Here is a 13,500-nt window from a genome sequence, read left to right as displayed (position 1 = left end):
CATCCATTCTCACGACATGACCGAGCCAACGCAGGCGTCTCTGTTTCAGCAGTGAATACATGCTAGGAATTCCGGCACATTCCAGGACTGTGTTATGTTTTAACTATTTAAATCTCTGTTTTAACTATTGTTTTATTATACTTGCATGCATCCAGGGGCAGCTTTTTAGGGCTCCTGGTCTTCTAGTTTTAAGAACCTTGATGTGAGAAATGTTTGTATAACTCTGCATCAGATTGTAAGTAAACTGCCTTTGTTCTTAACCTTTGGATCTGAGTTTTTGTGCCTTAGCTTGCAAGCAGCCTGGGTAGAAGATTTTAAGAGTTTTTGCCTGAACCAACAATAACACCCCCCCCCCCAAAAGAATCAGTGAGATTTCCAGCCCTCCCCAGTGCCCAGTTTAAAGTCCTTCTATTTCAAGCACATCAGTACAAAGACCCACCTGGCTTTACAAGTCTGAGAGCACAATCCTATGCCTGTCTACTCAGAAGTAAGGGCCATTAGTCAATGGAGTAAGTCAATGGGGCTTACTCCGAGGAAAGCAAGGATAGGAGTCCAGTCTTAGAGCCCAATTCTATGCATGTCTACTCAGAAGTAAGTCCCATTAGAGTCAGTTGGGCTTACTCCCAGGAAAGTGTGGGTAGGATTGGGCTGTGAGGGAAACTGCAAGTGCAAAATAGAAAACTTTCCCCTTACCAGTTCAAGCCTCTTTGTTGGTCCTTTCTGGGGGGGGGGGGGGGGGAGGCTGCCTTCTGGGGCTTTTGTTGTGCTCCAGTACCATCAGATTGGGACCATTCTGGTGTCCTCACATTCCCCTTTGCCTGGCCTGACCACCAGCCAAGGCATGTCTGCCTACTCGTGGGTAAACGCGACCGTGAGGCTGCTTCGCTTCCCATAGGGCTCCATACACTCACCACTGGGGGGGAAGGACTTCCTTCTCTGGTGTTTTTGAGGGCTGCATTCAATGGATCAGGACCATTCAGGTGTCGTTGGATTCCTCTCAGCCTGCCCTTTCTGATACACTAAGGCATGTTCGCCTACTCATGAGTAAATGCACAATACGGCTCACTTTCCATAGGGCTCCATGCATTTTTCCCTTCCGGTTTTTTGGCCATAACTTTTGAAGAAGAGGAGCGATCTCAACAGGGTTTTCTTGCATTGTATTCTGCTGGAAATTCTGCATCCAATGGTATATGGCATGACACGGCAGCTCCTAACTGCGTGATTTTAGCGCGTCACCCCCCCCGGCGCGTCACCCGGTGCAGCCCGCACCCTCCTAGCGCCGCTGCTGCAACCCTAAGGCAAGGAAAAAAAATGCCCTTACCTTGAGGAGTCCTCCATGACTGCTCCCCCCCCCCCAGGATGCAGCACATGCCCCATTGGCATGGCTACACCAGCACTGGAAAGTTGGATAGGATTGGGCCCTTAATGAACTGTTTGTTTCAGTACATTGTGCATGAAATTATGTTCCCAATGATATATAGCATGGTGGTATTATTCATAAATTCAAATTTTCCAAAAGGTTTCCAAAATTTTGGCCACTGGCGATGTCACCTAGGGTGTCATCCTGTACAGTCTACACACAACCCATACCCTCCCCCACTGCTTTGGCATCAAATGCTTTCCAGGGACTCTCTCTCTCTCTCTCACTCTCTCTCTCTCCCCTGTGTGTGTGTGTAACAGTGCATTCTAGTCCACTGATAAAGAGAGATCCTGTATCCTGAACATAGGAAGCTACTACACAGACCTTTGTTCCTCCTAGTTCAGTAACATCTTTCGCTGACTCTGCAGAGATTCAGAGAGGGGCTTTTCCTAGCCCTGCCTGCAGAAGCTTCCTAGGATTGAGCCAGAGACTCTCCCCACCCACCCCCTTGGCAGCTGTACCACTGAGTTATAGCCTCAGTAGTGGGGAAATCCTTCCTGGCTCCCGGTCTGCATGCCTGAGCTCAGTTCTTGTCTCCACTGTCAGGGGGACCAAGTGGCACTCTCCCAACTGGCCCAGCTCTGCTGGAGGAAGGGTGAGAGCACACCCATGCGCTAGGACTATCCTTTTCTGGACATTCTGAATAGGCACCGATTGAGAAAGGAGGGTGCAAAGCTCAGCCCCCACCATGGAGAAAGCTGTCTTCTCTGGTGTCAGCCATGGGACTCTCAAAAGTGGCACCTGTAGGAGGTGGTCACTGGGACTGTGGAACTTGCCACCACCAAGGACAATAACCACAGCCCTCTGGGGTTAGGTCAAGTGGATCCAGGTCTTTTGACCCAGCATTTAACCTATAATCCATCAGGAAACTCATCAGGACGTCATCAGGAAACTCCCAAGCAGGGACATGAAAGAGAGATCCCTCCCTAATTGTTTTGTCCCTGGCACCTGACTTAAAAAGCTACACTGCTCCTGTACAGGGAGGCTCCATTACCTCTTGTACGTAACAGCATGGAGAGACCTCTCCTCTAAGAGGGCTGGAAAAAACTGGGTGAGCTCTCCTAGCCGTGACAGATGATTTGGACCAACACATAAACGTTCAGGGGGATATGTTTGCACACGTGACAATTCCTGTCTGATTTCTCATCTTGGAGATGCAATCTAATCTAATCTAAGCACACCAGTATTTAAAGGATGCTCCATGGACAACTCTGAGAGATGAAGGGAAATCCCTTCCTCTGCGGAGTTCACCGGCTATATTTAGTTTGCATCATCATTTTTCAGGCCTTAGGAGGGGGGCAGGAGGGGAGGTGATGGAGGGAGCAGGAGGGAAGGAAGCAGAGGTGGGGGAGAGATGCTTTCATTGTCCTGCTGCTCAGCACTCCGGAGCAGCCATGCGTGGCAAAGGCATTAGCACCAAAGGCTGCCTCTGAATGGGAACCGCGGTGTTGCCTTTGTTGATGCTGAATGCTCCAGTCAGGCTCTCCCGGGGCGGCTCGTGAGCTGCTCTGTGTCCCTGGCGTCCCAGCAGGGCTGGGGAGGCACTCTTTGCACTGTCGCTACCGAAATCCAACCTTGTGACTGGCAAGGGAGCCAACTGACCAGGAAATCTGAAAGAGAGCGAGAGGGAGCCCCTCCTTCCTCCCCCCATTCCCTCCCAAGAGCAATCAGTATGACTCTTGATAAGGATTTTGCTCCTTCCGCGTCCCTCTGAGTCGGAATGACGCAGCCCTCGAGCATCTGGCATTCAACCTTGGAGAAGAGAAGAGTTGAGGACTAGGAATAGACGGGCATCTTTCACGGAGGGTCCATCTCCTGCAGAAAGACCCTGAAACTGTCCCAGAAATTGTCGGAGCAAGATGCGGTCAGTAAAGCAGCGACGGGATGGTTGAAAGTTGGATTCCCAGCTGGCCTGGCTCTGTTGGTCCTTAATGCTTGCCAAGAGGTCACAGATGGGCTGACTTGGCCACTGGGTTCCATTTTTATTTCGTGCTTCCAACTTGCAAGCCTTCCTAGGATTCGGTGGGGCGACTGTCCTCCTTTCCTGACACCCCCAGGTGTGGACAAGTGGGACAGCCTGGCACGGGTGGATGTGCACAGGGGAAGCTGCTAGGACAGGGAGCATCACCCCAGAGGCGCTGCCATGCAGGTGTCTTTCGTGTGCTCGGACCACAATATCAAGAGCCGGAGCGCCGAAGATCGGCTCAACCGCCAGAATGCCAGCAGCCCTGGTACCCGGGGCCGCTTCAGGGCTGTGGCCATGGTGGCCCGGAGCCTGGGGCAGCTCTCCATGCACAACACACCGTCCTCCAGCGAATCGAGCGTGAAGCAACCGGGCATGAAGTACAGGTATGGAAAGAGAAGAGCGTGTGTGCCTTTGGGAAGAATCCATTCTGTGGGTGCTGATCATGGTATTAGAGAATAGTGCAGCTTCTTAAGAATCTCAGCCTATTCTTTGTTTAAAAAGTCCAAGTTTCTAGCCCTTAAGACTGCAAAGAGGCGTGAACGTGTGTTTTCAATGACTGCTGAAGCCCTGAGTCACCCAAGCAGGGATGGGTGGGGAAGGGGCTTGATGAGTTTTCCAGAGTCGGGAGAATCCTGTGTAGCTCCTTGTCTCTCTCCTACCCAGTCGTCCCCCATGCTGGGCAAATGCGTGCAAATTTGGGACAAACGGCATGCCGATGGCAGGATTTCACTTTTTATGGGGCAGAATTCTGTTACTGTGGCGAGAGGGTTTTGATCATTCCTTATCACCTGTTCAACCTTGTTGCTCCTTCCCCCTTTCTCCTTGCTTATCTTGCTGGTTGGTAATGGTGAGGCTAGCTGACTGGAGTTGGGGCAGAATGGTCCTGAAGACTCTCCTATCCCCACCCCCAGATTCAGCTGTGGTTAGGGTTAATCAGTCCAGAATATAGTGAGACTGATCTGCCTCCTTCCTCCTGCAGTCCATCTTGCTCCAAACTCCAGACGTTCTGGGACAGCTTCATCAGCCACCCACTTCGTTGTCCAAGTTCCTGGAGGATTTGCATGCGCAAATTCTCTTGCATGCAGAGGCAGCAAAGGTCACCATGCGCCGGTGCCAGAGTCTTTCAGCCCTTGGAGGCTTGTCGGTGGGGCAGTGAATTCGACGACATAGTAGCAGCCCCTAGTGTGGCTAGTGCTTATTGGGCAAAAGCTAGCGGAGAACTCGCTGCTTGGCCAGAGAGAGATGAGGGGCTTGATCTCACTGAGTGCTGCTCCTGCGCCCCACCCCCGGGCTGGCCCAAGAGCCCAGGTGCTTTTGCTGCACAAAGGAGAATTCTAGCTGCATGTCTCTCCCCCCCCACCCCTGCACCTACAGCAATACCTATGGCAGCAGTGAGTGGGGAAGGGGCTTCCTTCACAAGCTTGCCTCGATGAATTTCTCAGGCTGCTTCTACTGGGCAACATCACTGGGGGACCCAATTGGAAGGTCTTTCTCCCTCCATATCACTGGTTCCCAACCTATGGTCTGTGGACCACAGGTGATCTGCGATACCCTGAGAAGTGGTCCATGAGGTCTCAGGGGGAAAAAATCACTCTTGATCACTTCCAGTGTCTCGTTGAGTGAGTGCTCCCCCCACAGACCCGCAAAAAGGGTGCAGAATGGACTACTTGCAGCTGGCTGCAGCTGTGGGTGGTCCATTCTCCACCCTCTCTGGTAGTCCGTGGCTGAGTGCTTTCTCGGGAGGCACTTCCTCACGGACCACCTGAGAAGGCAAAAAACAGACTGCCCACAGCCACAGCTGGCAACGAAAGCAGCAACTGACAAATCTTCTATAAAAATAATACACCTAATAAATCTCCACTAAATCTTCTCTGTTACAAATTTATTTGAATTTTTTTGGGCAGGGAGTGTGGAGGTTGCATGTGATTGACAACGATTCCAGGTTTTGCCTCAGTGGTCCGCTGGCCCCTAAGGTTTAGGAACCACTGCTCCATATGAACCAACCCATCCGTTAAGATCCGTTAAGAAGTCTATCCCCCAGGGCCAGCCCAGCCATGAAGCAGGCTGATGTAGCTTGTGTCAGCATTGGATGGTAGGTGCAGAAAATTTGAGGTGCCTTTCACCCCAAGACTGCTACTGTCTCCCTCCAACCCACTATGGATGCGAGCCCTATTAATCCACTTCCCACTTCCTAAAAGCAAGCAGGAAGTTAATCACCTGCTTCCTTACTGTGTTCTGTTGCATGTTTTTTTGCAACCCGGGAGGTGTGAGACTTCTGGTGTTTATTTAAAAGACTCTGCGAACGAAGGAGCACCTTCATTTGTGCTGTCCCTTCAAACAAAACTGGAAGTCCCACACTTCCAGGTTTGCAAAGCCCTACAACAGAACCCAGCGAGTGGCTTTGTGTAAGTACACCAGGGAAGCAGTGGACCCAGGGCAATGTCTGGCAGCATCCCCAGTCGCTCTGCGCCTTTGTCCCAGGGCACTTTCAAGGCTAGGCTGGCATCAGCCTATAAGAGGACTTGTCAGTGGTGTCCCCTGGACTCTGGAACTTCCTGTCTCTTGATATGTGCTTTCCTCTCTAACAGTGTTTCTCTGAAGATTGAAGATCTGGCTTTTTTCTGCAGACATTCCCAGGCTTTTCTTGATCTTAGTTCAAGAATCTTTGCCGAGTTTAAGGTTTTTGGGGTGTTTAGGTTATATAATTTTTAGCAATCATTTTAATTGTGTTTTGCAAGCCACTTTGAGTCCCCTAGTGGGAGAAAACACAGAGTATCCTTTTCAGAACAACAAATAAATAAAAAGCAACGGGTTTTTGCAAGAGAACAGGCACAGGATCTTACACGAGAGGGGGCTGCCCATATGCACCAGGGTGGTGGTGTGGCTGCTGGACTCTACAGCCGCACATCGCTCTGTGTGCAAGTGCGAGAGGGTCCAAAGTTCCCATTTTCCCTCTCCCTTTCTGCAAGAAAATTCTGGAGCAGAATGTGGAGGATTCTGGGCAGGGGATTTTTGGAAGTTGACCTTTGGGCAACCCGTGGGTGGATGAGTAGCTGACATGGAAGGAGAGCTTCTTTCCCTCTGCCTGCCCCGAGCAGGAGACCTTTTGCCTCTTCACGCGGAAGGCCAGAAAGTGCCGGGAGGTGAAGGAGACGCCAGGACGGATTTAGCCCGCCGAGTGCAAAAAAAAGAGTGACAAGCACGTTTGGATTTCACATGGTTCAGGGGGATGTGACACCACCACCACCACCCCCGTCACCGGCGTGGAGCCTTTCTTTGCCTGTCAAGCTTCGGTTTCAGTTTTTGAAACTGGGAGAAATCCCATAAGAATTCTTTATATTTCAATAGAATTTTTTTTCCAGATGTTCTGTGCACGACCTCAGTCATCCTTTAGACTACCATGTATTTATGCCTAATAAAGGTTTGATTGATTGATTGATTGACTACCATGTACAGGGCCGGCCCACCCGTCAGGCCAACTGAGAAAATTGCTGAGGTGGCAGATGGGGTGCTTGTTACCAACTTTCATCTATCCCACTTTCATCTATCCCATCTAGCCTGTCCCACTCCCTCAGTTTGAAGAGTAGAGGGGAACAGAGCCGAAGGGAAGCGTGGAGTAGAGGATACCCTAGACCCATGTCTCTTCTCCTTTTCCACTTTGTTCCTCTCTTCCTTTCTGCATTCCAAGAGGAGGCGAAGGAACAGTGACTGGTGCCCTGTTGAGTAAATGGGGCAACACAGGATGCAGCAAAGGGGGCAGTGGAATTTGGTGCCTCCGACACTGATTGGTCTTGGGCTGGTGTTGTAAGATGTGTTCTGATTATTATCTCCATAGCACCTGGGTTGGGGTGAAGGACAGTGCTGAGATTCCCCCCCCCCACACACACACACACACACACACACACACACACCAGGATCTTGACTGTGGCAGCATTTGGAACCGGGTGCTTCCTGGCTCACAGCTCATGTTTGTAACCAGCTGCTCTATCAATGACAGATAGACCAAGCATCAAACTAGACACATCATCAGGAAATGCAAAATTGCTTCAAGATCCTATTTTATTTTAGCAAACCCTCGTTCAGTCTCACCCTCAATCTGATTTGAGGCTTTCACGGCTGCTTCAGGAGACCCAGGCAGGGAATCTCCTCTCGGGCCTTGTTGCAGCTTGAGTGAGTTTCTTTGGTCTGACGCATCCGGTCATGAGCATGTATGCCTGCACCCATTCATCTCCACAGATACAAGGAAAACTGTTTTCCTTATAGCTGTAGCTTGGAAGCCCTTGGAGTCCTTATCAGGTGGTCTCTGCACAATGAATTAACTCTTGCCATCCCTGCAGTTCACAGCAGTTTCAGGCACACACACACATACACACACACCCAATGTTTCACAGGTGAAAAAATGGGAACACTCTCTTCTGTGCTTGTAAACAGCGCAGGAGGACAAGCGCACCTTAAGTTAAGCAAATGTTTTAATGGAAACATTGGGGGGGGGGGTCTCCCATTGATAGAGATACATCTTCCCTACTCCACCCCAGCAGTTGATATTTTCCCTAGGATAAAAGGTTCCAGATCAAGCTTATGGTGAGCAGAGGATTAAAGCCCCCCTCCCCTCACGCCGTCGTCCTAATCTATACAGGTGGCGCAATCCAGCCACTGTTTAGCTGAAAGAGGGAACACACAGTTTTCTGTGGATTTGCTTTGACTTGACTCCCGTCTGGCATGTAGCCTGACATAGATCTTCAACTTTGCTCATATAAAGCTGTCATCCTTTACCCACTTACCGGGGTTCAAGTCCATGGAACTCAATGAGGCTTACTTCCAAATACACATGGATAGGATTGTGCTATAATTTTTGATTGCACAATTGTGCATTTTTTCCCTTTTATTTCTGTTTTCTGCCCGGTAAGGAACCCTTGTGCTTTTGCTAGCTCTGGGGGAGGGAACAGAGAAACCACTGAATTTTGGATTCTGTAAAGGTGGGGGAACAACCATGATTGTCTCTGAATTATCCCAGAAGCACTGGGGCACAGCCAGAGATGAGTGAGGATGATCCACACTTTAAAACTCTGTACCCCATATTTAACCATAAATTGCAGACATTGGAGGGAGGCTGTGTCCAGCCGCTCCCCCCTTCCTTCCTCCTCACTTTGCTTGACACTCAGTCAGGGGAAGCGTTCTGGAGAACTTGAAAACTGCATAAATGTTTGTGTCCTTTTCAGTAAAAGCATCACTGAATTGTATATCTTTTTTTAGAGATTGTAGAGGTTTTCTTAGTTGTTTTTTTTAACCCAAAGGATCAAACTTTTCCCAGCCATTTTTAAAACAATTCTGTTGACCGTGGGGATGTGTGTCTCCTGCATGTCGTTGCACCCTAATCCTTATTCGACGCCCCAGAGAACTGATACTGAAATTCTAAAATTGCGAGAAGCTCTTGTCTGCTCTCCTGGGTATACACTGTATTTCTTTGACGTCAGACTGCCTGTGCAGGCTTTTGAAATGAGGTTTGTTTGAAAAAATGACTGTAGTGGTTCCCAAACTCAGAAGTAAGCCCCACCAAATTCAGTGGGGCTTGCTCCCACAAAAGTGTAAGATTGCACCCCACCAAATTCAGTGGGGCTTGCTCCCCCAGAAGTGTAAGATTGCACCCTAAGACCTTTCATTAGAATATGTAATCTTCACACTGGATCTTGGATGTGCTCTTTACAGAACAGGGAATTTGCTAACGTTTAATGTCCAGAGTTGGGTCTCATCTGCTCCCCACTCAGAAGTTTAACTTCTACAGGCATGGGATGCAGAAGTTGCTACCTGCTGAGTCCTGCATTGGTCCGCCTTGTTCAGTGTTGACCAGCAGAATGCTTGTGCCCCCTTGTGCAAGCAGAGGTGCTCCCCCAAAGGCAAAATAAGGCCCAAATGCATGAGCACATATGCAGAGTTCCCCTGAATACCAGAGATCAACTGGGAGAGGTTCATTCCCCATATCTCATTCTGCAAGGTGATGAGAAGCACCAAGCACTTCCTCTCCTTGCCTCCCTTTATGTAATTTTTTTTTTTTTTGGGGGGGGGGGTGATGAACGCTGATAGAAGCTGAGATGACATCTGCTTCCCGTAAAGCTTCAGTGCAAACACGCCACAGGCCAGCATCTGTTTCTGACATTTGCAGCTGCCTGTTTAAAGAGTTCTGTGTCCTTTTTTTCCCCCCCAGAAACCTCGGGAAGTCGGGATTGCGGGTTTCCTGCCTTGGCTTAGGTGAGTAAACACTTGCCTTTCCAGTCCAATCGCAGGAGTAGCAGCCTTGGTCTGGGGTACGAGTAGCCTGTGCCCCCCCCCCCAGAATGTGATAAAGAATCTAGAGCAAAATCAAGAACTGAGAGCATCCACATTCTGTTCCCGTGTCTTTGGTTGCCTTGTTTTCCCCTTTACAAGATTCCCACACCCATTGTGTCCACCAGACAAGACTATCTGTGTTGCCAGAACATCTGTGTTGCATAAAACACCCCCTGGTGGCTCGCAATGAGTCTGCATGCATTGCCTTTCAATGCACCTCAACGCTGTTCAATGACCTGTAGTGTGTTTTCTTGTGATGGATGTTAGACTGCTCTGGAGGGATGTGATAGCAGCTTCCAGCAAAACCTTTCTTTGCCATTCTCATTGATTCCTAAAAGAAGGAGGTTCTTTTAGATCCATTTGTTTTCTGACCTTCCCAGTTTTATTGTTGTCAGTATGGATTTCCAAGAGAAAAACAAACGTGTTGGGTCTCGTGTTGTTATATCTTTGTAAGCGACTTTGCACAATTTGAAAGGGTTGGGCAACATATTTTAAATAAATAAATGAAAGGGCTTCCAAGACATTACAGATGCAGGGAGAGGGTTTACTCTATTTTTCATTATTCAGAACATAAGAAGGGCAATATATTTCCCCAATTTTATGTCCCTGGCATCTGGCACTCCATGGTAGACTGCCATGGAATGTGGAGGTTATGTACCTCATTGTCATAGCTACTAAGGGACCCTTGAAGTAACCCTGCTGGATCCATAATAGGCAAGCAGGCAACCCTGGAAAACCCACAAGCCTGTTCCTCCCTTGCTGTTTGCCCTGCAGTCTGATGCTCAAAGATATACTGCTCTGGAACATGGAGCCAAATGGATTAAGGAGGAGGAAGAGGAGCTGTCGATAGCTAGTAGTCACGACAATAGCTAGTAGTCACGACATCGCTATGGAAGTGGCCTACCTCCGAGTATCAGTTGCTGGAGAGTCAACTGGGAAGGGCTACTACCTTCGTGCTTTGCTTGGGTGCTTGCCAGAGGCTTTTGGTTGACTAAGAGGCTGGTGCATTTTGGTGTGAGCTAGCATGGGCCTTCCTAGTTCTTCTGCATATTCCTAGAGGTTCAATTTGTTTCTCTGCCATTTTATTGTTTGTCCCATTTCAATAATCTACATTTCCCCACCTCTCATCCACTTGTCTTCCCTTCTATCTTATAGGAACATGGGTGACGTTTGGAGGGCAGATCACAGACGAGGTAAAAATTATTTCCTTTCCTCATTTTCCTGCCCACTTTGAGAGAGAGAGAGAGAGAGAGAGTGCACTTGTGTGTCAAGAGGTCATCCATTTCTGTCCCTGAACTGAGCATTAGCTCTGAGGTGCAGGCAAGGAAAACTGCTAACCAGAGATCCTGCCCAAATTCACCAGCCCATAATGCTCAGCTATATCACAATCTGAGTGTGCATTTCTCAAAATCGTTCTCCAGTTTGGATCATGACCCAAAGGGAGCCCTGTTCCCTTCTCACTGGCCTTCCTGGCACCCAGAATGTTAGTGCCCTAGGCACCAGGAAACATGGGAAATGTAGTTTTCCCAGGCCAGGAGCCTGCTGAGACCACACTCAGTCAAGGTGCGTAATTGTGTATTGTTAGCAACCTAACCTTCAGCGTGAATTGCAGCACTGGCCAAATTTGTAATCTCAGTTTAAGCAATTGAATTTACCATCCTTTATAATCCACCTCATTTTTGTGCTCCATCGAAGTGGTCTAAAAAATGTATGCGCTTCCCAATTAGGTCATCACTCACGTGAGGCTTTTGACTGCCTCATTGCATCACCGCCTGTAGTTTGGGTTGATGTCTCACCTTGGGAATCCACCTCAAGATATCCATGGTATCCTCCTCACAAGCATGTGGGCTGGCTTCCTCTGGCGAGGGCCGTGACAAAGTTGTAGCCGCACCAAGCAGAGGCCCCTGTATGCCCTGACCCCCAAACACAGCAGGATAGCCCAGCCAGAATAGAGAGGCAAGGGAAGAACAGGGACTGTTATGGACTCCCACCCCACTACATGAGAAAGCTAGAGGAGGAATGAATGGATATGCTTCTTCAGCACCATGGCCAGCAACCAAAAGGCGAGAGTTTGCAGGCCTCCAGGGGTCTGAGTTACAGTAATGTGAGGGGAAAGAATTTTGGCAACTGAAGGCTTCCAATGGTGACCTTGGCCATGCTTGTCTTCCAGATGGCGGAGCAGCTGATGACTCTGGCCTATGACAATGGGATTAACCTCTTCGACACGGCCGAGGTCTATGCAGCGGGAAAGTAGGTGCCCTCTGACATTTCCACACATAGGGGGCTGCATCTCCATGCCTACCTATCCTTATCATGTGTTTCCAAATGCATCACATGCATTGCCTCTGTAATCCTTACAATCCTTACATTGTCTCTGTATTCCTTGCAGTCTTTATGTTGTCTTTGTGACCCAAGTAAATGTCTGCATCCACTTTTTTGTCTTGGGGAGCAGTCTTGGGGAGCGGTCAGGAAACACCTCCGGCCATGGTGTTTCCAGCTCCTTAAAAACAGGCCAAGCTTCTTCCCTTTAACGCTGTGTTTGCTGGCTGGACGACCTTGGCGTATGTGTTGCTTAGATAAACTCTTCGGAAACCATGCGCTAGGACGTACCTCTGGCATCTCTCAGAACTTACCAGCAGATGTTAGACTTTGAACTCTTCTAATCATTCTCATTGTGGCAGATATTCCTCGGTGTCTTCTTGACTCCAATAATTTTCACCTTAGCATATGGTGGTGGGGGTATTCTATGTGCAGAAACACCCACCCTCTTCTCTTTTTGGTGGGAGTTCAGGGTGTCCAAAACAGGACATCGTTTCTGCCTGGAAGTCCTTAATGTGATAGGTCAGTGGTCCCCCTGGTGGGAGCAGCCGGCGGCTGTGCTTCTGTGCCCAGCACCAGCCCACCAGGTTGCCCACCTCCGGCGTCGTCAGCTAGAGACAGCCCAGAAGGCCCCAGGGTTCCCCAGCACTTCCCCGCCAGAGCGGTGGGGCTGGACAAGTTGTGGGGAGGCCAGATACTCACTCCCCAGCAGCCACCCCCTGTGCTCTCTAACCCTCCTCCTACTGTGTCTCCTCTGCTGAGGCCAGTCTCAGGGGTAAGTTAGGGTCCAGAGCTTCACCTGGACCCCAGCAGCTTCTCTCGCTTGCTCACTGCTCACCTGATATACAGCCTAGTTCCTAACAGGCCACGGACCAGTGCCGGTCCACGGTCTGGGGATTGGGGACCCTTGTGATAGATTATGCCGGCTGCCCAGAGGGAACTGGGTATCTTGAGCTAGTGAAGTCTGAAGGCTTTTCTGCTCCGGTCATACGCAGAGTGGGTACCGCCAGGAAATTAATTCAAGAGCAAAAGCTTGTCAGAAGCCCAAATAACCAGCTGCAGAGGAGTTTGCCCATTGCATCTCTGCATGGTTTCCTGGTCTGTCTCAGCCTCTTTCCCATCATGGGGGTGGTTTGTTTTTTCTGGTTCTCCGCATCCATTAGGATTGCATCTGACGCTGATACAGCAGAGTCACCCTCCTTCTAGAAAGAGGCTGCCTCCTATGTTGGTGCATGAGTCACTATGTTGGTGCATCTCGCACACTCAGAACAATGACTTGTGCAGGAGGTATGGGGCGAAATTCCATTCCCTCACCCCCGCCCCACTGTACCAATGATAACAAGGTTGGCTTTGTTTCAGCACGTGAACAATGACCAGGTTTTTTCCCCCCTCATTTCTCTGACTTTTTTTGTCTCACAGGGCTGAAGTTGTGGTAGGAAACATCATCAAGAAGAAAGGATGGAGGTAATCA

The 13,500-nt window shown here is 49.5% G+C and overlaps 1 protein-coding gene across 6 annotated transcripts in view; it reads left to right on the top strand.

The window, feature by feature from the left end:
* KCNAB2 (potassium voltage-gated channel subfamily A regulatory beta subunit 2) overlaps positions 1–13,500 on the top strand; it is a 71,185-nt gene that overhangs the window by 37,150 nt on the left and 20,535 nt on the right. For 4 of the 6 annotated variants that reach the window (XM_066636877.1, XM_066636875.1, XM_066636873.1 and 1 more), the window contains 4 exons: positions 9,589–9,632; positions 10,866–10,903; positions 11,881–11,960; positions 13,449–13,493. In XM_066636877.1, the coding sequence (XP_066492974.1) occupies positions 9,589–9,632; positions 10,866–10,903; positions 11,881–11,960; positions 13,449–13,493 (207 nt within the window). Of the gene's footprint in view, positions 1–3,563; positions 3,770–9,588; positions 9,633–10,865; positions 10,904–11,880; positions 11,961–13,448; positions 13,494–13,500 lie in introns of those variants that run through there. The other 2 variants (XM_066636876.1, XM_066636874.1) reach the window with 1 other exon arrangement.

This window comes from Tiliqua scincoides, chromosome 9 (genome assembly GCF_035046505.1).
Source record: "Tiliqua scincoides isolate rTilSci1 chromosome 9, rTilSci1.hap2, whole genome shotgun sequence".
Classification (NCBI taxonomy): domain Eukaryota; kingdom Metazoa; phylum Chordata; class Lepidosauria; order Squamata; family Scincidae; genus Tiliqua; species Tiliqua scincoides.
Note: the sequence above shows the minus strand (reverse complement) of the source record. Positions and strands in the feature narration are given on the sequence as shown.